At 43.8% G+C, this 25,972-nt stretch overlaps 1 protein-coding gene across 2 annotated transcripts in view; it reads right to left on the reverse strand.

The window, feature by feature from the left end:
- LOC106572290 (NLR family CARD domain-containing protein 3) overlaps positions 1-21,412 on the reverse strand; it is a 32,211-nt gene extending 10,799 nt beyond the window's left edge. The window contains exons 1-10 of one of the 2 annotated variants that reach the window (XR_014380668.1): positions 21,305-21,412; positions 20,755-20,886; positions 20,372-20,488; positions 12,314-14,096; positions 11,050-11,217; positions 7,657-7,830; positions 7,281-7,454; positions 6,777-6,950; positions 1,328-1,501; positions 1,091-1,182 (exon numbers count right to left, since the gene is read on the reverse strand). Coding sequence is in view for 1 of the 2 variants with exons in the window: in XM_045696100.2 (XP_045552056.2) it covers positions 1,328-1,501; positions 6,777-6,950; positions 7,281-7,454; positions 7,657-7,830; positions 11,050-11,217; positions 12,314-13,761 (2,312 nt within the window). In the remaining variant the exon portion in view is untranslated. The remainder of the gene's footprint in view (positions 1-1,090; positions 1,183-1,327; positions 1,502-6,776; positions 6,951-7,280; positions 7,455-7,656; positions 7,831-11,049; positions 11,218-12,313; positions 14,097-20,371; positions 20,489-20,754; positions 20,887-21,304) is intronic. The other variant, XM_045696100.2, reaches the window with a different exon arrangement.
- Between the last annotated feature and the right edge of the window lie 4,560 nt (positions 21,413-25,972).

The following is a 25,972-nucleotide window of genomic DNA, read 5'->3' on the forward strand; positions in this document are numbered from 1 at the left end:
AAAAACCTGTTTTTGCTTTGTCATTATGGGGCATTTTGTGTACAGTGATGAGGAACATGTTTTATTTAATCAATTTTAGAATAATGCTGTAATGTAACAAAATGTGGAAAAGGTCAAGGTGTCTGAATACTTCCCGAATGCACTGTACATTATCATGGACTATTTTGAACACTTTTCTGGGATGTTTGATTGTTTTCATTGCTTTACTGGGAAGCTTAGCAGAAGTAGACATGCTCATGTTATTTATGTTAGTGCAGGGTGAGCTTCACACAGTGGACTTCCTACTAGGGCACACCACCTCAGTGCTAACAGTATCACTTTGGTTCATAGGCAAATTATTACTGCATACAACAGCTATAGGATCAGCAGAGGCATTCAGGGCAGTTCGAGGGACTTACATTAGGTTACTTACATTGTGTCTTCCAACGCCCCTGGGATAATGTACATTTGCTGAAGCATTATGGAAACTCAGTGACACAATGGTAGCGATTAAATGAGCTGGGCTTGGGTCATTGATAAGTCATTGTCTCAACGCAGCCTTATAATGCTGTGAAAGGATCCAGGAACCCAAATGATTTGGGTGGATCCCATCCACCTTATAAATCGAGGTTTGTTTCCAGAAGTTATCAAAAATGTTTTACTTACAGAACTACAATAGTCTCGTAGCCAGTTATGGAGGGCTAAAAGTCCGCTGAAACGTTCAATGCCACGATTTAGGAAGGGTATAGGGCCAGATATTATGGGGCGTTTGTTGGTGTCAAGCAGAGACCCAATCAGTTCTTTAAAATCCATCTTCAGCTGTTCTGAGCTGCCCTTCATAATGTCATTGAATCCCACATGAACTATGATGGACAACATTTCCTGATGCAGGTTTTTGCTCCTGGGACCGAGACTTTCTCACCATTGAACTGCCCAATACAACGGCCGGAGAAAGGGATGAAGAAATCCGCCCATCCCTTCCCCCTCACACAATTCGTTGAACCTTTCATGGGCCCACGAGAACATAACATTTTCATTATATGGATAGTGTTTATTTAATCTAGAGCTGATGCATATTTACCCCTTATTCAACAATTATAGGAATACTGACCTCAGTGTCTCCAGTTTACAGTGTGGATTCCCCAGTGCATCAGAGAGCAGCTTCACTCCTGAGCCTTGTAGGTAATTGCCACTCAGGTCCAGCTGTCTCAGATGTGAGGGGTGTAACATCAGAGCAGAGACCAGAGAAGAACAGCCTTCCTCTCTGACCTTACAGTGTGACACTTATATTGGCCTCTATAAACACAGGGACAATTATTACTTGTTGAACAATTACAGGAATACTGACCTCAGTGTATCCAGTTTACAGTGTGGACTCCCCAGTCCATCAGAGAGCAGCTTCAGTCCTGAGTCTTCTAGTTCATTGTGGCTCAGGTCCAGCTCTCTCAGGGCTGAGGGGTTTAACATCAGAGCTGAGGCCAGAGAAGCACAGCCTTCCCTTCGGACTCCACAGCATGACAGCCTGAAGAGTTTATTGTGATTTTAGTTAACACACTGCTACTCTCTGGTGGTGAAAACAGAGAATGCCAGCTGTATAATTCTCCCTTTCACTGACATGATGGGGTGTACTGTATGTGCATTCACATCACCCCAATGTTTTCTTAAGAATATGCGCTATATAACCATAGGCAGTACATTTACAGCTGACCTAGACTGATTTTGGGTGATAGTCCGTAATGTTTAGCTTTTTAGTTGGAGAGGCCTCACTTCCAAGCATTGAATATTGAAGTCAGAACCTCAAATCATACAGGCATATGTTATATGTAGTCCATTTAGTCACATATCTGGCTCCATATGTTGGACCGGCATTTGATTTCCATAGGCGGGCACGTTTTTTCATGAGACTATGTGGGCATTTTTTTTATAGGTGTTACAGTAAAGACCATAGGCATGATTTTCAAGTTTTAGGAAGCTTACAATTTATCCTACTGATCTGCGTGCCATTTATGATTTTCATATGTGCATTTTCGTGAACAGTTTAATTTCAATAATAACGTTTTTGTTTCTCAAAATAATTGCCACGTGGTTAATCATAAAACATCTGAATTGACATGATAAAAATATAAAAGTTTAAATTCAACTAATGCCAGAGCACCAGCCTCTGCCATATTGATCCCCCGGGATCCATTGGCAGCTAAAGAAATGAGTGCATGGAACTCAGGGAATGCCCCAGAAGGCTTATAATTTCCATTGTCAACTAAGTAAAATATATAGGCCTAGGCCAAAAGCCAACAAACAAAAACAGTAGAAAATATCCTGACAAAAATTCAGGTTCTTTCAATCACATTCATCTCTCTACTCTGCCGGTCTGCCTCACTTTCTATATGTCTTGACTTGAGCTATCGCTAGTGAAGTGCAACAATGTATCAAATCAGTCAACTGGGTCTGGCCAGAAGCTGTTGCTAGCAATGCGTACAGACAGCTGTTTTTGCTCAAGGGAACATTTTATGACGTTTCCAGTGGATATATGGGATGATCATGAAATGTTGCTCTTTCACACCAAGGCCTGGTGATTATCGGAAAGATTTTTCAAATAGTCTACTGTGAGGCTAATAATTCGCAATGGACGTTAAAAACCAGACTTCGTTGACTTAGGATACTGTGTGATGTGAAGAAGAAACTCATCTTATTAGTGGTGGACGTGGTGAGTTAAGACAATCAAATCAGGTTACTGAAGGCAAAAACGAAAGGAGGGTGGTTGGTTGGGGTGGATAGGTGGGCTTATAACACGAACGTGTTCAAATCTCATCACGGACAACTTTAGCATTTTAGCTAATTAGTAACTTTTCAACTACTTACTACTTTTGAGCTACTTTGCAACTACTTAGCATGTTAGCTAACTCCTCCCCTAACCTTAACCCTTTAACCTAACCTATCTCCAAACCTTAACCCCTAGTCTAGATAACTTTAGCCAGCTAGCTAACTTTAACATATCATACGAAATAGATTATGTAAATTCACAAATTCATACATACCATACGAAACGTAACATATCATACTAAATAAAGTGTCTTTGGATTTATGTACAGAATAATACAAAATGCTCTGAGACCAGGTTGTGCTCAGGCATGCACACTCCCTCAACATTATCAGGACAGAGAAACCAGACATTCTCATTGCTCACATGGAGCCCTCCAAACAAAAGACAATGACAACATTTCGAAAACTTGAAATTATGGTTAGGAAATAAATCAAAACTTGTGTGGCAGGTTGTGAACTCCGTAAAAAAATGTTACCACTCCGAGAATGAGAACAGTAAATGACTGCAATAAAAACATGTATTAACAGAAATGAATGTAACCAACTGACAGGGATTAACGGTACATTTACTAGGCCTACTGCTGATATACAGTACATTCGGAAAGTATTCAGACACTTGACTTTTCCACATTTTGATGTGTTACAGCCTTATTCTAAAATGGATTGAACTGTTTGTTTTTCTCATCAATCTACACACAATACTCCATAATGACAAAGCAAAAACAGGTTTTTAGATTTTTCTGCAAAGGTATTAAAAATAAAAAACTGAAATATCACATTGAAATAAGTATTCAGACATTTTCCTCAGTACTTTGTTGAAGCACCTTTGGCAGCGATTACAGCCTCAAGTCTTCTTTGGTATGACGCTACAAGGTTGGCACACCTGTATTTGGGGAGTTTCTGATATTTTTCTCTGCAGATCCTCTCAAGCTCTGTCAGGTAGGATAGGGAGCATCGCTGCACAGCTATTTTCATGTCTCTCAAGATATGTTTGATCGGGTTCAAGTCTGGGCTCTGGCTGGGCCACTCAAGAACATTGAGAGACTTGTCCCAAAGCCACTCCTGCGTTGTCTTGGCTGTGTGCTTAGGGTCATTGTCCTGTTGGAAGGTGAACCTTCGCCCCAGTCTGAGGTCCTGAGCAGGTTTTCATCAAGGATCTCTCTGTACTTTGCTCTGTTCATCTTTCCCTCAATCCTGACTAGTCTCCCAGTCCCTGCCGCTGAAAACATTGCCATGGCATGATGCTGCCACCACCATGCTTCACCGTAGGGGTGGTGCCAGGTTTCCTCCTGATGTGACGCTTGGCATTCAGGCCAAAGAGTTTCATCTTGTTTTCATCAGACCAGAGAATCTTGTTCAGGTGCCTTTTGACAAACTCCAAGTGGGCTGCAATGTGCCTTTTACTGAGGAGTGGCTTCCGTCTGGCCACTCTACCATAAAGGCATAATTGGTGGAGTGCTGCAGAGATGGTTGTCCTTCTGGAAGGTTCTCCCATCTCCACAGAGGAACTCTGGAGCTCTTTCAGAGTGACCATTGGGTTCTTGGTCACCTCCCTGACCAAGGCCCTTCTCCCCTGATTGCTCAGTTTGGCCGGGCGGCCAGCTCTAGGAAGAGTCTTGGTGTTTCCAAATTTCTTCCATTTAAGAATGATGGAGTCCACTGTGTTCTTGGGGACCTTCAATGCTGCAGAAATGTTTTAGTACCCTTCCTCAGATCTGTGCTTCGACACTATCCTGTCTCGGAGCTCTAAGGACAATTGCTTCAACCTTATGGCTTGGTTTTTGCTCTAACATGCACTGTCAACTGTGGGACCTTATATAGACAAGTGTGTGCCTTTCCAAATAATATCCAATCAATTGAATGTATCACAGGTTTATCTCCAATCAAGTTGTAGAAACATCTCAAGGATGATCAATGGAAACAGGATGCACCTGAGCTCAATTTTGAGTCTCATATCAAAGGGTCTGAATACTTATAAATAAGGTATTTCTGTTTTTATTTTTCATAAATTTGAATAATAAAAAAAACCTTTTCACTTTGTCATTATGGGGAATTGTATGTAGATTGATAAGGAAAACAATGTATTTAATCCATTTTAGAATAAGGCTGTAACGTAACATAATGTTGAAAAAGTCAAGGGGTCTGAATAGTTTCCGAATGCACTGTATCTGATGGGGAATTGATAAAAAAGAAAGTCAAAGGCCAAACAATTCCCACAATTAAATAATGACACCGCATTCTGGAGAGAGACGCGCCATATCTTAAACCCACATCCCTCCCCTTCTTCTTGTCTCAACATTTACAATTACTCTCAAGACACATTGTCTTCACACATATTTTAGATGCTTTTCACTGACAGCCGCAACTCAATAATCAGCTAGGCATATTACCACACACGCTGCCCAAATTGCTGGCTTCCTAAATAGTCCTACGCCCGGGGTTCTCAAACTTTTTGTCCCGCGACCACATTTTGATATCAAAAAAACGTTTGCGACTCCACCGTATAAAGAAAGTGATGTATTCAAAGGCCAATGTTGAGTTTTTTTTATTTGGGCTGTGACGGTCTATTACAAAACGGTCTGACAGTACTTTTGACAGTATTTAAATCTGAAGGAAGTCTGGTTTGAAGTGACTGAAATGCATCAGAAAGGTATTGGAAAGTTCTGAAGATGATCAGGCAATAATTTTGTATGCTCTTCTGTGTAGAAAAGAACATCATCATTGATATGTCCTTTTCCCCCAGTCTGATTTAATGCTGGGGTTGTCCACTCTGTTCTAAAAAGTCCTGCGCGGCCTGTGGGCATTGTAGAGGGAAACAGAAAATACGTTCCAGAAACTCTTCTCTTTCAGTGATGGGGTCATATAATAATTTCTAACTTAAACGGTTCAAAAGATAGAGCCACATTTGTAGGAAGAAAACAGAAACCACTCTTTTTTATTACAACCACATCTAGCGGCTACCGGAGGTTACTAACGTAACCCCGGTTTTAAGAACCAAGCACGATTTTATTTATTTTATTTCAGTTTCTCTCGCAACCCCATTTTCAAATCACCACATGGGTCCACGACCCCTAGTTTGGGAACCGCTGGCCTACACGCTTGGGATTTGAAACAATTCAGTTATTTTTTTAAAGAAGCCAATGATCCTCTGTGGCTAAGTCATGCTCTTTGATGAAGTATTTCGAATGATTTTATTTAGACAGCATTAATTATATAATTTTGGCAAAACATCAATTTACTTTAGGGGACGCCAGCATCCGAACAGTGCACTGTGCACCCGTCAACTGTCCTTTCCAATTCGCAAGTGGCTACCTGAAACCAGAGATCTGTATATTCTGACGAGATGCTCATGTTTCACCCTAACAATGGGAGTCATTGTCCCATAGGTGGGAATGCAGGCAACAAGCTTAGGTCTGCATATTAAGCCCATAGAAACGAATTGGGCTCATTCCGAACAGATTTTGGCGAGAATGAGCCCTCTCGCTTAGCCTCTTCCTCTCTGCTGAAACTATCTCACCGGATAAAGCATCCGAGTGAGCGAAAGAGCGCCCATCTGTCTTACTATATGTAGCTCATGTATCTGATGCTGTCTGGTCAAAAAGAGTATGGCATGTAATATACTTTTGATCCAGACACCATCAGATACATGGTGTACACATACTGAGACAGAGTGGCGCTGTTTCGCTCGCAGGGATGCTTCATCTGAGATTGATGCGTCTTTCTGTCGCTGCGTGTCTCGGTCAAATAGATTATCTATATTTTATTTGGACGGGCAAGGAGGTATGGTAGGGCGGGCCATAACGCTGGCCCTGATATGCAGTCAGTCTAAATGACAGGGGTGAGTGTTAATTCCCAATCAGGACTTTTCTTTCAAAATATTTTTTGGCTGTTTTCAAATGAACAAAGGACTAACCTTCTATAAACACATTGGATCTGTAGAAAATTATCACCTGTTGAACAATTACAGGAATACTGACCTCAGTGTCTCCAGTTTACAGTGTGGACTCCCCAGTGCATCAGAGAGCAGCTTCACTCCTGAGTCTTCTAGGTGATTGAAGTTCAGCTCCAGCTCTCTCAGGGCTGAGGGGGTTAACATCAGAGCAGAGGCCAGAGCAGCACAGCCTTTCTCTCTGACTTTACAGCCTGACAGCCTGCAGAGTTGATCATGATTTTAGTGAACATACTACTACCCTCTGGTGGTGTAAGGGAGAAATGCTAGCTATGTTCTCCCCATCATTATGAGCTCATACCAGTACCACATGCAGTTCACCTCTGTGATCTTACCTGTTCAACTGATATTAATGTCATCACATTTAGAAAATGTTCATGTCATAAATTATGTTTATTCTAATTAGAAGTTTATAATCCATTTGTTTAGGGTGGTTGAACAGACATCACAGGCTTTGGGTGATGTTTACTATATTATATACTCAGTTACTATAAGTTCAACTGTACATTGCAGGAACATTTAGCTTACTGACCTCAGTGTCTCCAGTTTACAGTGTGAACTCCCCAATCCATCAGAGAGCAGCTTCACTCCTGAGTCTTCTAGGTCATTGCCATGCAGGTCCAGCTTTTTCAGGTGTGACGGGTGTAACCTCAGAGCAGAGACCAGAGAAGCACAGCCTTCCTCTCTGACTTCACAGCTTGACAGCCTGCAGAGAGTTGATCATGATTTTAGTGAACACACTACTATCCTCTGTTGTATGTTACCCAGCCATAGTTATTAAAGTACATGTTTTTGGTCTTCAATATGCAGATAACTGATACACAATTGTTACACAATGCATAACATACTGATATTGGCACTTTATAAACACAGTTATACATTTTTTTGACAATTACAGGAATACTGACCTAAGTGTCTCCAGTTTACAGTGTGGACTCCCCAGTGCATCAGAGAGCAGCTTCACTCCTGAGTCTTCTAAGGGGTTGTTACTCAGGTCCAGCTCTCTCAGATGTGAGGGCTTTAACATCAGAGCAGAGGCCAGAGAAGCACAGCCTTCCTTTCTGACTTTACAGTCTGACAGCCTGCAGAGTTTATCATAATTTCATTAAACACACTATTACCATTTGGTGGGAGAATGTTAGTTGTATAGTTCTCCCTCTTACCAACATGATGGACTGCATATGTAGTTATTTCACCCCTGTTACGTGTATGATATAAAGACAGGTAACCATATGTCGTACATCTCTGTGAGCTAGACTGTTAATTACACTTTTAACCTCACTGAGTATCCTCACATTGTATTTACATGAATGATGTTCTGTCTATAGAAAACAAAATATGTGCCTGGAACGTTAGAACAATGATAGGAAAAGATTTTGTCCCACATCCTGAGGCTAATGAAAATCAGGATTCCTCTCAACAAGACTAGGCATGCCACAATAATCAGTGCCTACGCAGCTACATTACCAAGCCCTGACAAAGTGAAAGAGCAGTTCTACTCAGAGCTAGACAACATACCCAATCAACTCCCCAGAATGACAAACTAATCATTGCTGGAGACTTCAATGCCGGGGTGGGCAAAGACATCGCCAACACCAACTGGCAAGGAGTGATTGACAAAAATGTGGGGAGTGGGGACCATGAATGGAAATTAGATCCTACTCCTGAGTAAATTATCAGATAATAGCCTCGTCATCACGAACACCATCTTCAGGAAAGCAGACAAGTACAAAACTACATGGATGCACCCAAGATCCAAGCACAGGCACCTGATGGATGATATCATTGTGTGTCAGCGAGACAATAAGGACGTCAAGATTACAAGAGCCAGCTCCAATCGATGCAAGATCAATGGTGGGAGGGACTAGCAGAGCTCACACAAATGTATGCAGACACACTACATCAAACAGTTATTTGAAGGCCTCAAAACCATACACCGACCAGTGAAGTCTGGCACGTCACCTCTGAGATCAGCAAATGGGAAAACCTTCCTCAGAGATAAGTATTGCAGAGAAGTGGGTGGGACACTTTAGTAAACTCCTGAACAGACCATCCATTGCCGACTACTTAGCCATAAACCTGATGCCCCAAAAGGCCATCCAACATCACCTGTGCATGCGCACAGCTCCAGTGCTCCACATCCTTTCCAACCACTCCACTAAAAAAAGATCATTAAGGCACAGCTCCAATGGACCGGCCATACCATCAGGATGCCCCAACACTGTCTCCCAAGAAGGATCTTCTTTTGTGAACTATACTGAACAAAAATATAAACGCAAAGTGCAACAATTTCAACGATTTTACTGAGTTACAGTTCATATAAGGAAATCAGTCAATTGAAATAAATAAATTAGGCCCTAATCTATGGATTTCACATGACTGGGCTGGGGCGCAGCCATGGGTGGGCCTGGGAGGGCATAGGCCCACCCATTTGGAAGCCAGGCTCAACAACAGCTCTGTGTGTGCACAAAATCTGTGAGAAATAATCATTTTGTGCGCATGGAACATTTTTGGGATCTTTTATTTCAGCTCATAAAACATGGGACTAACACTTTACATGTTGCATTTATATTTTTGTTCAGTGTATATCACACGCACTGGATGACAGGCCGACCCATAAGCATTTTAAACACAACCTCAAGTTCTGCAATATGCAGCCCAGTCAACTCACAAATGTCGGCTCCTCCTGATCCACCTGGAACTCCAAAACCCTCACAGCAGTAGACAACTGTTCAGAGTCCGCGCTTCAAAACTCAAACTACTGAGCCATTGAAGAACCCACAATAAACAGAAGTTACTGCACCAGTCGTCATCATTAAAACCGACCGACTACCAAAGAGAGCGAGAGAGAGATTTAGATAATCACTACGGGCATCATTTCCAAGCATTTAAATCTAACATTAAAGTACAGAACCTCAAATCATGTGAGTTAATGTACACTCATATAGTAACATCTGGCTCCATATGCTCTATGGACACTGTGTTAACAAACCTCCAGACAAGCTCAATGCCATACAGCACTCCTTCCGTGGCCTCCAACTGCTCTTAAATGCTAGTAAAACTAAATGCATGCTCGTCAACTGATTTCTGTCCGCCCGACTAGCATCACCACTCTAGACGGTTCTGACTTAGAATATGTGGACAACTACAAATACCTAGGTGTCTGGTTAGACTGTAAACTCTCCTTCCAGACTCACATTAAGCATCTCCAATCCAAAATTAAATCTAGAATCGGCTTCCTATTTCACAACAAAGCCTCCTTCACTCATGCTGCCAAACATACCCTCGTAAAACTGACTATCCTACCGATCCTTGACTTTGGCGATGTCACTTACAAAATAGCCTCCAACCCTCTACTCAGCAAATTGGATGTAGTCTATCACAGTGCCATCCGTTTTGTCACCAAAGCCCCATTTACTACCCACCACTGCGACCTGTATGCTCTCATTGGCTGGCCCTCGCTCCATATTCGTTGCCAAACCCACTGGCTCCAGGTCACCTATAAGTCTTTGCTAGGTAAAGCCCCGCCTTATCTCAGCTTACTGGTCACCATAGCAACACCCACCCGTAGCACGCGCTCCAGCAGGTATATTTCACTGGTCATCCAAAGCCAAAACCCCGTTTGGCCGCCTCTCCTTCCAGTTCTCTGCTGCCAATGACTGGAATGAATTGCAAAAATCACTGAAGCTGGAGACTTATATCTCCCTCACTAACTTTAAGCATCAGCTGTCAGAGCAGCTTACCACTGCACCTGTACACAGCCCACCCAACTACCTCATCCCCATATTGCTATTTATTTATTTTTGCTCTTTTGCACCCCAGTATCTCTACTTGCACATCATCATCTGCACATCTATCACTCCAGTGTTAATGCTAAATTGTAATTATTTCGCCACTATGGCCTATTTATTGCCTTACCTCCCTAATCTTACTACATTTGCACAAACTGTACATAGATTGTTTTCCTATTGTGTTATTGACTGTACGTTTGTTTATCCCATGTGTAACTCTGTGTTGTTGTTTTTGTCGCACTGCTTTGCATTATCTTGGCCAGGTCGCAGTTGTAATTGAGAACTTGTTCTCAACTGGCCTACCTGGTTAAATAAAGGTGAAACACATTTTTTTATAAAAAATAATATATGCATTAAGTCTGAAGGACAGGGGTGAGTATGTTTTTACGTTTTGATCCACAGTCAGAACTTTTCTTTCAATGTATTGTTTAGCTGTTATCAAATGCAAATAAACATGTGGATCTATTGAACAATTGCTAACCCTTATTTAAAAATGACAGAAATATTGACCTCAGTTTCTCCAGTTTACAGTGTGGACTCCCTAGTCCATCAGAGAGCAGCTTTACTCCTGAGTCTTTTAGAGGATTGCAGCTCAGGTCCAGCTCTCTCAGGTGTGAGGAGTTTAAAGCGGATGCCAAAGCTTTACAGCATTTCTCTGTGAGGTCACAACTTTCCAACCTATTTGAAAAGTCAAATGTCATGTCACTTAAGAGAAAAGATGAATGACACTTTGTTTCATGTTATATATACAGTGTGGTCTGAAATTATTGACACCCTTGATAAAGATGAGCAAATATAAATAAAATAAATAATTACATTTCTGAGCTATATTGTATGCAAAAAAAAATTGAAATTATATTATTTTATTATACAATTGCTCAGAGAAAAATATTTTGTTTAACATGTAATAAGCACTTGCATTGGAACTGGTGTTTTGGTCAGAGGACATGAAAATAGAGCTCTTTGGCCACGCACACCAGTGGTGGGTTTGGCGTTGAAATGAGAATGCATGAGCAGAAAAGAACCCCATACCTACTGTAAAATATCATGGTAGACCTGATGTTATGGGTCTATTTTGCTTCCATTGGTCATTGGACCCATGTTAAGGTTAACGGCATCATGAACTTTAATCAGTACTCGGATATTTTAGCCAAAAACATTGCTGCCTCTGCTACGCTGCAAGTGGATCTTCCAGCAAGACAATAACCCCAAGCGTACATTAAAATCCACAAAGAAATGGTTAATTCGCCACAAAATCAACATTTTGCAATGGCCATCTCAGTCTCCGGACTTGAAACCCATTGAAAACCTTTGGTTTGAATTGAAGAAGGTAGTCCATAAGCACAGATAAAGGATATGAAGGATCTGGAAGGATTCTGCATGAATGAATAGTCTAAGATCCCTTCCAATGTGTTCTCCAACTCATACAACATTTTAGAAAAAGGCTCAGTGCCGTTATCCTTGCAAAGTGAGGTATTGAAAACAGGGCTGTCAAAAATGTTGACCCCTACCTTTTTGAGAAAAAAAAATGGACTTGTTAATTAAGCAAAATCTCTTTCTCTGAGCAATTGTATTAGTATACAATAATATATATATATATAATTTCCCCATTTTTTTTTGTTGCATACAATATAGCTCAGTATTTGAATGTTGTATTTTATACAGTCATTTTTACTCATCTTTATCAAGGGTGTCAATAATTTCAGACCCCACTGTACATACATATGTTTTTTTGTTATGACTATAAATTTGAATACCTATGTACTGTACTTACTGAGCTGTTCTGGAGGCTTTGACCACTGGCAACAGCCTCAAAAGACCTTCATCTGACCTGGAGTATTTTCTCAAGTCAAACACATCCAGCTCCTTTTCTGATGTAAGCAACACAAAGACCAGAGCGGACCACTGTTCAGGAGACAGTTCTTCTCTGGAGACACTGCCTGAGCTCAGGTAGCTTTGGATCTCCTCCACTAGAGAATGGTCATTGAGTTCATTCAAACAGTGGAACAGATTGATACACCTTCCTGGAGAGAGATTCTCCCTAATCTTCCACTTGATGTACTTGACTGTTTCAGCATTGGTTTGTGAGCTGATTTTCGTCTGTGTCAGTAGGCCTCGTAGGAGAGTATGATTGGACTCCAGTGTGAGGCCGAGAAGAAAACGGAGGAACAGGTCCAGGTGTCCATTCTCACTCTGTAAAGCCATCTCCACTGCACTTACATTGAGGCAAAATGTAGGATTGTTTTTGAATGGCATAAGTACTTCAGAGGTTGATTCGGGTTGAACCATAAGATTCACACCACTGTTATTGAATGTGAGAAACACGTATACAGCAGCCAGAAACTCCTGAATGCTCAGATGCACAAAGCAGTACACCTTCTGCTGGTACAGCCCACTCTCTTCTTTAAAGATCTGTGTGCACACTCCAGAGTACACAGACTCCTCGCTGACGTCAACGCCACACTCTCGCAGGTGTTCCTCATAGAAAATCAGATTTCCTTTTTCCAGCTGTTGAAATGCCAGCTTTCCCAATGACAGAATGCTCTCTTCATTCCAGTGTGGCTGTGTCTCATCGTTCCTATGACATTTCTCAATCATCAGGACTACCAGCAAGAGTGTGTACATCTCAGTCAAAGTCTTTGGCATCTCCCCTCTCTTTCCTGTTTTCAACATGTGCTCAAGAACTGTACCAGAAATCCAACAGAAGACTGGTATGTGGCACATGATGTAGAGGCTCCTTGATGATTTTATATGTGAAATGATTCTACTGGCCATATTCTCATCACTGATTCTCTTCCTGAAGAACTCTTCCTTCTGTGGGTCATTGAACCCTCGTACCTCTGTCACCTGGTCAACACACTCAGGAGGGATCTGATTGGCTGCTGCAGGTCGAGAGGTTATCCAGAGGAGAGCAGAGGGAAGCAGATTCCCCTTGATGAGGTTTGTCAGCAGCACATCCACTGAGGTTGACTCTGTGATGTCACACCAGCTTTCATTGTTCTGGAAGTCCAGGGGAAGTTGGAACTCATCCAGTCCATCAAAGACAAACAGAATTTTGTAGCTTTCATAGTTTGAGATTCCTGATTCTTTGGTTTCCACAAAAAAGTGATGAAGAAGTTCTAGCAAACTGTGTTTCTTGTATTTCATTAAATAAAGCTCCCGAGAAGAAAATGGAAATATGAATTGGACATCCTGATTTGCTTTTCCTTCAGCCCAGTCCATAATGAACTTCTGCACAGAGACTGTTTTTCCAATGCCAGCGATTCCCTTTGTCAGCACTGTTCTGATAGGTTTGTCTTGTCCAGGTAAGGGTTTGAAGATGTCATTGCATTTGATTGATATCTCTTGTGTTGCTGGTCTCCTGAATGCGGCCTCTATCTGTCTCACTTCATGTTCATTATTGACCTCTCCACTTCCACCTTCTGTGATGTAGAGCTCAGTGTAGATCTTATTGAGAAGTGTTGGGTTTCCTTGTTTAGCTATGCCCACAAACACACACTGAAACTTATTCTTCAGATTAGATTTTAGTTTACGTTGGCACTTCACAGCAAGCTCATCTGAAAGACAGAAAATACAGATTGTAAAACATATTTGAATTAGTGTTGCACACGTTTGGAGATAGACAGCCTGCATGTGAACTAAGGATAATATCTGTGCAGGTCCTTCATTTACATAGAGGCATCTATTGACATACTGTAATATACAATATGTCAATAGATGCCTCTAGGTCAGTAGTTCCCAAACTTGTTATAGTCCTGTACCCCTTCAAACATTCAACCTCCAGCTGCATACCCCCTCTAGCACCAGGGTCAGCGCACTCTCAAATGTTGTTTTTTGCCATCATTGTAAGCCTGCCACACACACACACACTATACGATATATTTATTAAACATAAGCACGAGTTAGTTTTTGTCACAACCCGGCTCGTGGGAAGTGACAAAGAGCTCTTATAGGACCAGGGCACAAGTAATAATATAATAATAATCAATCATTTTGCTCTTTATTTAGCCATGTTACATATAAAACCTTATTTGTTCATCAAAAATGGTGAATAACTCACCACAGGTTAATGAGAAGTGTGTGCTTGAAAGGATGCACATAACTCTGCAATGTTGGGTTGTATTGGAGAGAGTCTCAGTCTTAAATCATTTTCCACACACAGTCTGTGCCTGTATTTAGTTTTCATGCTAGTGAGGGCCGAGAATTCACTCTCACATAGGTACGTGGTTGCAAAGGGCATCAGTGTCTTAACAGCGCGATTTGCCAACGCAGGATACTCTGAGCACAGCCCAATCCAGAAATCTGGCAGTGGCTTCAAATTAAATTCCATTTTCACAGAACCGCTTGTTGCAATTTCGGCTCTCTTGTTCAGATATTGGTAAGTGGACTGGAGGCAGGGCATGAAAGGGATAATGAATCCAGTTGTTTGTGTCATCCGTTTCGGGAAAGTACCTGCGTAATTACGCACCCAACTCACTCTGGTGCTTCGCTATATCACATTTGACATTGTCCGTAAGCTTGAGTTCATTTGCACACAAAAAATCATACAATGATGGATAGACCTATGTGTTGTCCTGCACATTGGTCATCCAAGATGGCGTAGCAGTTCAGACGTCCTTTACCCTCCTCTTGTCGTGTCCCGTGTATATATATATATATTTTACATATTTTTCTTCGCATATCTTTTTACATTTTTTCTTATAAAAACTCAACCTCAAAGCACTCTCCTGCAACCCGCCTCACCAATCTAAAAAATAAAGTATTATTTACCTCAAATCTGAAATCCACAACAGAAGCTAGCCAGAGGTTAGCCATTTTCACTGGCTAACGTTGGAGTTCAGCTAGCCACGGTTAGCTGTCCTCAGCTATCCATTAGCTCGAAAAGCTATCGCCAGTTTTTGTACAGCGCGACTCAGACCAGAGCATACCGGACCTATTCTCTCTCCTTTCCCCGGATTTCTACCGCAGGCTCTGGACATTTACACCTGGATCTTGCAGCTAACTAGCTGCTACCTGAGTGACTATTGGCAACGTCGGTCCCGGAATTAACACACATTATTCCGGAGCTAGCCAGCTGAAGAGTTCCGTCAGCCACTCCTGGGCTATTCCTGAGCTAGCCAGCTGAAGTGTCTCCTGGGCTACAATCACCTATCCTGACCCGTTTTACTGCCGATGCGGAGCCCCATCGGGCCTTCACGAATGGACCACCGACGTTATCTGCCCGAGGGAGTTATCCAACTGGCCACTCCGTCGCGACGTAACCTGATCGCCCATCTGCGGCCCGCTAATCGTTAGCTGTCTTATCGGCTGCGATCTGAATAGGTCTATCGGACACTTTTCTTGGGCCACTATAACTAACTATTTTGCCAACTTGGACTGGTCCCCCCTTCCACACGGAACCCCACTAACCCACAGACGGAAACGCACGAGGTGGCTAAAAACAGACCTCCCTCCATCTTCCACCAGCTTGCTACCTATGGCCCGGCTAGCTGTCTGAATCTCACTGGACCCTTTGATCACTCGGCTAAGCATGCCTCTCCTTAATGTCAATATGCCATGTCCATTGCTGCTCTGTTTAGTGTTTATTGGCTTATTTCACTGTAGAGCCTCTAGCCCTGCTCATTATACCTTATCCAACCTCTCAGTTCCTCCACCCACACATGCTATGACATCTTCTGGTTTCAATGATGTTTCTAGAGACAATATCTCTCTCATCATCACTAAATGCCTAGGTTTACCTCCTCTGTATTCACATCCCACCATACCTTTGTCTGTACATTATACCTTGAAGCTATTTTATCGCCCCCAGAAACCTGCTCCTTTTTCTCTCTATTCTGGACGTCACAGACGACCAATTCTTATAGCTTTTAGCCGTACCCTCATACTCATTCTTCTCTGCTCCTCTGGGGATGTAGAGGTGAATCCAGGCCCTGCAGTGCCTGGCTCCACTCCTACTCCCCAGGCGCTCTCTTTTGATGACTTCTGTAACCGTAATAGCCTTGGTTTCATGCATGTTAACATTAGAAGCCTCCTCCCTAAGTTTGCTTTATTCACTGCTTTAGCACACTCTGCCAACCCGGATGTCCTAGCTGTGTCTGAATCTTGGCTTAGGAAGTCCACCAAAAAATCTTCATCCCTACTACAACGTTTTCAGACAAGATAGAACGACCAAAGGGGGCGGTGTTGCAATCTACTGCAGAGATAGCCTGCAGAGTTCTGTCCTGCTATCCAGGTCCAAACAATTTGAACTTATACTTTTAAAAATCCACCTCTCCAAAAACAAGTCTTTCACCGTTGCCGCCTGCTATAGACCCCCCTCGACCCCTAGCTGTGCTCTGGACAGCATATGTGAACTGATTGCCCCCCATCTATCTTCAGAGCTCGTGCTACTAGGTGACCTAAACTGGGACATGCTTAACACCCCAGCCATCCTACAATCCAAGCTTGATGCCCTCAATCTCACACAAATTATTAATGAACCCACCAGGTACAACCCCAAAGCCGCAAACACTGGCACCCTCATAGATATCATCCTAACCAACGTGCCCTCTAAATACACCTCTGCTGTTTTCAACCAAGATCTCAGCGATCACTGCCTCATTGCCTGCACCCGTAATGGGTCAGCGGTCAAACGACCTCCACTCATCACTGTCAAACGCTCCCTGAAACATTTCAACGAGCAAGCCTTTCTAATCGACCTGGCCCTGGTATCCTTGAAGGATATTGACCTCATCCCGTCAGTAGAGGATGCCTGGTTATTTTTTTTAAATGCCTTCCTCACCATCTTAAATAAGCATGCCCCTTTCAAGAAATTTAGAACCAGGAACAGATATAGCCCTTGGTTCTCCCCAGACCTGACTGCCCTTAACCAACACAAAAATATCCTGTGGCGTTCTGCATTAGCATCGAACTGCCCCCGCGATATGCAACTTTTCAGGGAAGTTAGAAACCAATACACACAGGCAGTTAGAAACGCCAAGGCTAGCTTTTTCAAACAGAAATTTGCTTCCTGCAACTCAAACTCTAAAAGGTTCTGGGACATTGTAAAGTCCATGGAGAATAAGAACACCTCCTCCCAACTGCCCACTGCACTGAGGATAGGAAACTCTGTCACCACCGATAAGCCCACTATAATTGAGAATTTCAATAAGCATTTTTCTACGGCTGGCCATGCTTTCCACCTAACTACCCCTACTGCATTCAACAGCACTGCACCCCCCACAGCTACTCGCCCAAGCCTCCCCCATTTCTCCTTCTCCCAAATCCATTCAGCTAATGTTCTGAAAGAGCTGCAAAATCTGGACCCCTACAAATCAGCTGGGCTTGACAATCTGGACCCTTTCTTTCTAAAATTATCTGCCGAAATTATTGCAACCCCTATTACTAGCCTGTTCAACCTCTCGTGTCGTCTGAGATTCCCATAGATTGGAAAGCAGCTGCTGTCATCCCCCTCTTCAAAGGAGGTGACACTCTTGACCCAAATTGCTACAGACCTATATCCATCCTACCCTGCCTTTCTAAGGTCTTCGAAAGCCAAGTCAACAAACAGATTACCGACCATTTCGAATCCCACCGCACACTCTCCGCTATGCAATCTGGTTTCAGAGCTGGTCATGGGTGCACCTCAGCCACGCTCAAGGTCCTAAACGACATCGTAACCGCCATCGATAAGAAACAATACTGTGCTGCCGTATTCATTGACCTGGCCAAAGCTTTTGACTCTGTTAATCACCACATCCTCATCGGCAGACTCAGTAGCCTTGGTTTCTCAAACGATTGCGTCGCCTGGTTCACCAACTACTTCTCTGATAGAGTTCAGTGTGTCAAATCGGAGGGCCTGCTGTCCGGACCTCTGGCAGTCTCTATGGGGGTACCACAGGGTTCAATTCTTGGGCCAACTCTTTTCTCTGTATACATCAATGATGTCGCTCTTGCTGCTGGTGAATCTCTGATCCACCTCTACGCAGACGACACCATTCTGTATACTTCTGGCCCTTCTTTGGACACGGTGTTAACAACCCTCCAGACGAGCTTCAATGCCATACAACTCTCCTTCCGTGGTCTCCAACTACTCCTAAATACAAGTAAAACTAAATGCATGCTCTTCAACCGATCGCTGCCTGCACCTGCCCGCCTGTCCAGCATCACTTCTCTGGATGGTTCTGATTTAGAATTTGTGGACAACTACAAATACCTAGGTGTCTGGTTAGACTGTAAACTCTCCTTCCAGACTCACATCAATCATCTCCAATCCAAAGTTAAATCTAGAATTGGCTTCCTATTTCGCAACAAAGCATCCTTCACTCATGCTGCCAAACATACCCTCGTAAAACTGACCATCCTACCAATCCTCGACTTCGGCGATGTCATTTACAAAATAGCCTCCAATACCCTACTCAACAAGCTGGATGCAGTCTATCACAGTGCCATCCGTTTTGTCACCAAAGCCCCATATACTACCCACCACTGCGACCTGTACGCTCTCGTTGGCTGGCATTCGCTTCATAATCGTCGCCAAACACATTGGCTCCAGGTCATCTACAAGACCCTGCTAGGTAAAGCCCCCCCTTATCTCCGCTCACTGGTCACCATAGCAGCACCCACCTGTAGCACGCGCTCCAGCAGGTATATCTCTCTGGTCACCCCTAAAGCCAACTCCTCCTTTGGTCGTCTCTCCTTCCAGTTCTCTGCTGCCAATGACTGGAACGAACTACAAAAATCTCTGAAACTGGAAACACTTACCTCCCTCACTAGCTTTAAGCACCAGCTATCAGAGCAGCTCCCAGATCACTGCACCTGTACATAGCCCATCTATAATTTAGCCCAAACTACTACCTCTTCCCCTACTGTATTTATTTATTTTATTTATTTTGCTCCTTTGCACCATATTATTTATATTTTAACTTTGAACTTTCTTCAAATAACAAATCTACCATTCCGGTGTTTTACTTGCTATACTTTATTTACTTTGCCACCATGGCCTTTTTTTGCCTTTACCTCCCTTATCTCACATCATTTGCTCACATTGTATATAGTCTTATTTTTTTCTACTGTACCATTGATTGTATGTTGTTTTACTCCATGTGTAACTCTGTGTTTTTGTATGTTGTCGAACTGCTTTGCTTTATCTTGGCCAGGTCGCAATTGTAAATGAGAACCTGTTCTCAACTTGCCTACCTGGTTAAATAAAGGTGAAATAAATTAAAAAAAAAAAAAAAAACATTGAATATAGTTGCGGAGAGTCCCTGTAATCCTAGATTCAGATCATTCAGGTGAGAAAAAACATCACCCAGATAGGCCAGTTGTGTGAGAAAGTCATCATCATGCAAGCGGTCAGACAAGTGAAAATTATGGTCAGTAAAGAAAACTTTAAGCTCGTCTCTCAATTCAAAAAAACATGTCAATACTTTGCCCCTTGATAACCAGCGCACTTCTGTATGTTGTAAAAGTGTTACATGGTCGCTGCCCATATCAATGCATAGTGCAGAAAATACACGAGAGTTCAGGGGCCTTGCTTTAACAAAGTTAACCATTTTCACTGTAGTGTCCAAAACGTCTTTCAAGCTGTCAGGCATTCCCTTTGCAGCAAGAGCCTCTCGGTGGATGCTGCAGTGTACCGAAGTGGCGTCGGGAGCAACTGCTTGCACGCGCGTTACCACTCCACTATTTATTTGACCAGGTGCTGATGTCCTCTTTTACTGAACATAGCACTGCCTCTATACACACACAAAGTCATTTCCATTACCAACAGTCTACAAGGAAACAGCCTACATACCATACACACAGCACTGTGTACAGACAGTTCTCTAATGACATAATGCAGAGTTCTTACCTCTGTTTAGAAGCAGAATTTTTCTCTCCGAATGTGATTGGAGCCATCATAGACTGGTTACTCTTCATGGACACACAGCTGGGTACAGGTGAGACTGGTCTCTCCTGTTGGATTGGGCTTCAACACAACAGAACAGGCCTTCAGTCTCATTTAGGGCCTGATTCAATCCGTATTGCAGAAATTCTGCGGTATAGAACGATTGAAGTGCAAAGGTAATATTTGATTGAGCCGACATATGCAGCGTTTACTGTGAATAGAGTCTATGTGAATGCTGGAACATTGCTGAATTGAATCAAGCCCTTATTCTCCCTAATGATTAAATAATATCACTGCTGAGCTCAGACTCAGACACACACACACACACACACGCACTCTACTCCCACCTTTCAACTTTGTGGTCTATGTCATCCTTAACATAGGGTGACATTTTAAAGGCAGTAGCACCCTCCTCTCTCCCCCCAGAGAGACTCATTTTAAAGACAGTGCTCCCTCAGGGGTGTCCCAGATCAGCAGACCTGTGAACACAAATAATGGCATCAGGCTCTCTCTAAAAACCCAATATATAATAAAAGGGCTATGATAGCGTGACACTCTTTCAGGCAGAACCACAGCCTACAACTGTAGCCTACATCCCACCTACTGCCACACAACCAGGATCAAACACATTAGTGGTGCATACATCGCTGGATTAAACACAATAGGATAACCATCACTCGATTCAACACTAGTCATGTATTAGCACACATCCTCCATTTTAACATCCATTTCACAGATCACCATGATTCACTTCCTCTTTGAAAACGTGTTGTCCTTCAGTGCTAAGAAGTGATGTCGCTTTCAAACACTAGTAATCCGTTACACCATTCTTTATAACACTGTTAATTCCTTAGACTGCATCAGGTAGTCACTCTCCCTCTCAACTTTGGTACTTACTTTACTTCTTTTCCCTCTCCAGTTTAGGGTGAATTCTGTAGGTCTGTCATCTCAAAATGGATTCTGTAGCAACTTTCACTTTCAGCTTCCATGCCCAAATATGGAACAGGGAGTGGAGCTAACACTAGCGACTATAGGATGTATAATTCACCGTGTCATTCTGAGGGGGATCACATTGTTATGGATCTGGAGGTTTTATTGCAATAATCTGAGCACATGGACAATTAATTGGGACTGCACCTTTAACCCTGGACATGGTGCTAATCAGGTAGTCTTTTTCTGAACTCTATCGCTTCCCATCCTGTCATTGCCACCCCCACCCCTCTGGTCTTACTGTAACCTTGATTGTGCATCAGGCTTACAATAATCGATTAATTAAAGCTCAAGCAGGAATTATAGCTACAGTGAACATGAAGCTCCCAGAGCTTAAAAAGGTCCAATGCAGTCGTTTTTAGCTCAATATAAAAAAAAATTCACGAGTAACAATTAAGTAGCTTACTGTGATTGTTTTAAATTCAAATGGTAAAAAATAGTTTCTTAACAAAGAGCAATTTATCAAGTAAGAATTTTGCTGGGACTGTCTGGGAGTGGTCTGAGTGGGGAGGGGAAAACAGAAAACTAGCTCTTGGTAGAGAGGCTTTGAACTCTTTCTTATTGGTCTATTAACACATTTACTGCCTGGCAGGCCAAAACTCCATCGAACCAAAACAGGCTGAAATTTTAGGCTGTCTTTTGAGACAGCTCTTACACTAAAAGGTCATTATCATATTTTTTTTTTTCTTCACAGTATTATTCCAAACCTCAATGTGGAAATATATATAAAACACAGGACATTTAGTTATTGAGTGTACTGGGCCTTTAAGGTAGTGCAGCCAGGAGGTGGATACCTGCTGGAACCTATCATATGGTGGAGGGATTCCTTATATACAAGGTCCCCATCTCTGCAGCCATGTTATCTGTGGAGGCTTCCCTGCCTGCGCTTTAATCTCTGACTAGGATACCATAGGGCAGGGGTCAGCAACAGGTGGCCAAAACTGACCCACAAGTGATTTTTTTTGTCCCCCCAAAGTTTTTAGGATTGTATAAAAAATATATATAATAAAAGACTAAAATCACCAGGAACTCAGCTAAAAAAATATATTTTGAAAATATGTTTCCAAGTACAGTAGTCCCACAAATAAAAAGAGAGACATAATTACTTCTGCGTTATGAACTAGACACGGACACGAATGATCCATTGGTAGCTTGTTGTTACCAAGTATTGGGGCTAACCGTGTGTTATAGGATGCTAGCATGCTAGTTAGCTACGGCGTCATAGGACACGGTGCACTAGGTGGGTTTTCACGGAAGAATACTGTACCAAGTTATCTAGCGGAATAAACTAAGTTTGAGCCTATTCCTGGAAACATTGAACCACTGTAGTTTACATACATTTTAATTTCTAGTGGTAGCTAGAAAAGTTATTTTAGCGTTTTAGTGTTTCAGTGAATTGTTAGTGAGGGAGGCCCTGCTCTCTCGCTTCCCCAGTTGTTTAGTTAATTTTCATGCCAATCTCCTTTGTATTAGCGAAGCCTCTCCTGTAGCCTATCAACTATGTGTCGGTCTATCCCTGTTCTCACCTCTCTGCACAGGCCATACAAACGCTTCACATCGCGTGGCCGCTGCCACTCTAACCTGGTGGTCCCAGTGCGCACGACCCACGTGGAGTTCCAGGTCTCCGGCAGCCTCTGGAACTGCCGGTCTGCGGCCAACAAGGCAGAGTTCATCTCAGCCTATGCTACCCTCCAGTCCCTCGACTTCTTGGCGCTGACGGAAACATGGATTACCACAGAAAACACTGCTACTCCTACTGCTCTCTCCTCGTCCGACCACGTGTTCTCGCACACCCCGAGAGCATCTGGTCAGCGGGGTGGTGGCACTGGAATCCTCATCTCTCCCAAGTGGACATTCTCTCTTTCTCCCCTGACCCATCTGTCTATCTCCTCATTTGAATTCCATGCTGTCACAATCACTAGCCTATTCAAGCTTAACATCCTTACCATTTATCGCCCTCCAGGCTCTCTTGGAGAGTTCATCAATGAGCTTGACAAGTTCCTTTCCTGAGGATGGCTCACCCCTCACAGTTCTGGGTGACTTTAACCTCCCTACGTCTACCTTTGACTAATTTCTCTCTGCCTCCTTCTTTCCACTCCTCTCCTCTTTTGACCTCACCCTCTCACCGTCCCCCCCTACTCACAAGGCAGGCAATACGCTTGACCTCATCTTCACTAGACGCTATTCTTCTACTAATCTCACTGCAACTCCCCTCCAAGTCTCCGATCACTACCTTGTATCCTTTTCCCTCTCGCTCTCCTCCAACACTACTCACTCTGCCCCTACTCAGATGGTATTGCGCCGTCGCAACCTTCGCTCTCTCTCTCCTGCTACTCTCTCCTCTTCCATCCTATCATCTCTTCCCTCTGCTCAATCCTTCTCCAACCAATCTCCTGATTCTGCCTCCTCAACCCTCCTCTCCTCCCTTTCTGCATCCTTTGACTCTCTATGTCCCCTATCCTACCGACCGGCTCGGTCCTCCCCTCCTGCTCCGTGGCTTGACGACTCATTGCGAGCTCACAGAACAGGGCTCCGGGCAGCCGAGCGGAAATGGAGGAAAACTAGCCTCTCAGCGGACCTGGCATCTTTTCACTCCCTCCTCTCTACATTTTCCTCCTCTGTTTCTGCTGCTAAAGCCACTTTCTACCACTCTAACTTCCAAGCATCTGCCTCTAACCCTAGGAAGCTCTTTGCCACCTTCTCCTCCCTTCTGAATCCCCCCCCCCCCCCCTCCCTCTCTGCGGATGACTTTGTCAACCATTTTGAAAAGAAGGTCGACAACATCCAATCCTCGTTTGTTAAGTCAAACGACACCGCTGGTCCTGCTCACATTGCCCTACCCTATGCTTTGACCTCTTTCTCCCCTCTCTCTCCAGATTAAATCTTGCGTCTTGTGATGGCCGGCCGCCCAACAACCTGCCCGCTTGACCCTAACCCCTCCTCTCTTCTCCAGACCATTTCCGGAGACCTTCTCCCTTACCTCACCTCGCTCATCAACTCATCCTTGACCGCTGGCTACGTCCCTTCCGTCTTCAAGAGAGCGAGAATTGCACCCCTTCTCAAAAAACCTACACTCGATCCCTCCGATGTCAACAACTACAGACCAGTATCCCTTCTTTCTTTTCTCTCCAAAACTCTTGAACGTGCCGTCCTTGGCCAGCTCTCCTGCCATCTCTCTCAGAATGACCTTCTCGATCCAAATCAGTCAGGTTTCAAGGCTGGTCATTCAACTGAGACTGCTCTTCTCTGTGTCACGGAGGCTCTCCGCACTGCTAAAGCTAACTCTCTCTCCTCTGCTCTCATCCTTCTAGACCTATCTGCTGCCTTTGATTCTGTGAACCATCAGATCCTCCTCTCCACCCTCTCCGAGTTGGGTATCTCCGGCGCGGCTCACTCTTGGATTGCGTCCTACCTGACAGGTCGCTCCTACCAGGTGGCGTGGCGAGAATCCGTCTCCACACCACGTGCTCTCACCACTGGTGTCCCCCAGGGCTCAGTTCTAGGCCCTCTCCTATTCTCGCTATACACCAAGTCACTTGGCTCTGTCATATCCTCACATGGTCTCTCCTATCATTGCTACGCAGACGACACACAATTAATATTCTCCTTTCCCCCTTCTGATAACCAGGTGGCGAATCGCATCTCTGCATGTCTGTCAGACATATCAGTGTGGATGACGGATCACCACCTCAAGCTGAACCTCGAAAGACGGAGCTGCTCTTCCTCCCGGGGAAGGACCATGATCTCGCCATCACGGTGGACAACTCCATTGTGTCCTCCTCCCAGAGTGCTAAGAGCCTCAGCGTGACCCTGGACAACACACTGTCGTTCTCCGCTAACATCAAGGCGGTGACCCGATCCTGTAGGTTCATGCTATACAACATTCGCAGAGTACGACCCTGCCTTACACAGGAAGCGGCGCAGGTCCTAATCCAGGCACTTGTCATCTCCCGTCTGGATTACTGCAACTCCCTGTTGGCGGGGCTCCCTGCCTGTGCCATTAAACCCCTACAACTCATCCAGAACGCCGCAGCCCGTCTGGTGTTCAACCTTCCCAAGTTCTCTCACGTCACCCCGCTCCTCTGCACACTCCACTTGCTTCCAGTTGAAGCTCGCATCTGCTACAAGACCATGGTGCTTGCCTACGGAGCTGTGAGGGGAACGGCACCTCCGTACCTTCAGGCTCTGATCAGGCCCTACACCCAAACAAGGGCACTGCGTTCATCCACCTCTGGCCTGCTGGCCCCCCTACCTCTGCGGAAGCACAGTTCCCGCACAGCCCAGTCAAAACTGTTCGCTGCCCTGGCACCCCAATGGTGGAACAAGCTCCCTCACGACGCCAGGACAGCGGAGTCAATCACCACCTTCCGTAGACACCTGAAACCCCACCTCTTTAAGGAATACCTGGGATAGGATATAGTAATCCATCTAACCCCCCCCCCCCCCCCCCAAAAAAAAGGATATAGATGTACTATTGTAAAGTGGTTGTTCCACTGGTTATCATAAGGTGAATGCACCAATTTGTAAGTCGCTCTGGATAAGAGCGTCTGCTAAATGACGTAAATGTAAATGTAT

This window comes from Salmo salar, chromosome 15 (genome assembly GCF_965601325.2).
Source record: "Salmo salar chromosome 15, fSalSal1, whole genome shotgun sequence".
Lineage (NCBI taxonomy): Eukaryota > Metazoa > Chordata > Actinopteri > Salmoniformes > Salmonidae > Salmo > Salmo salar.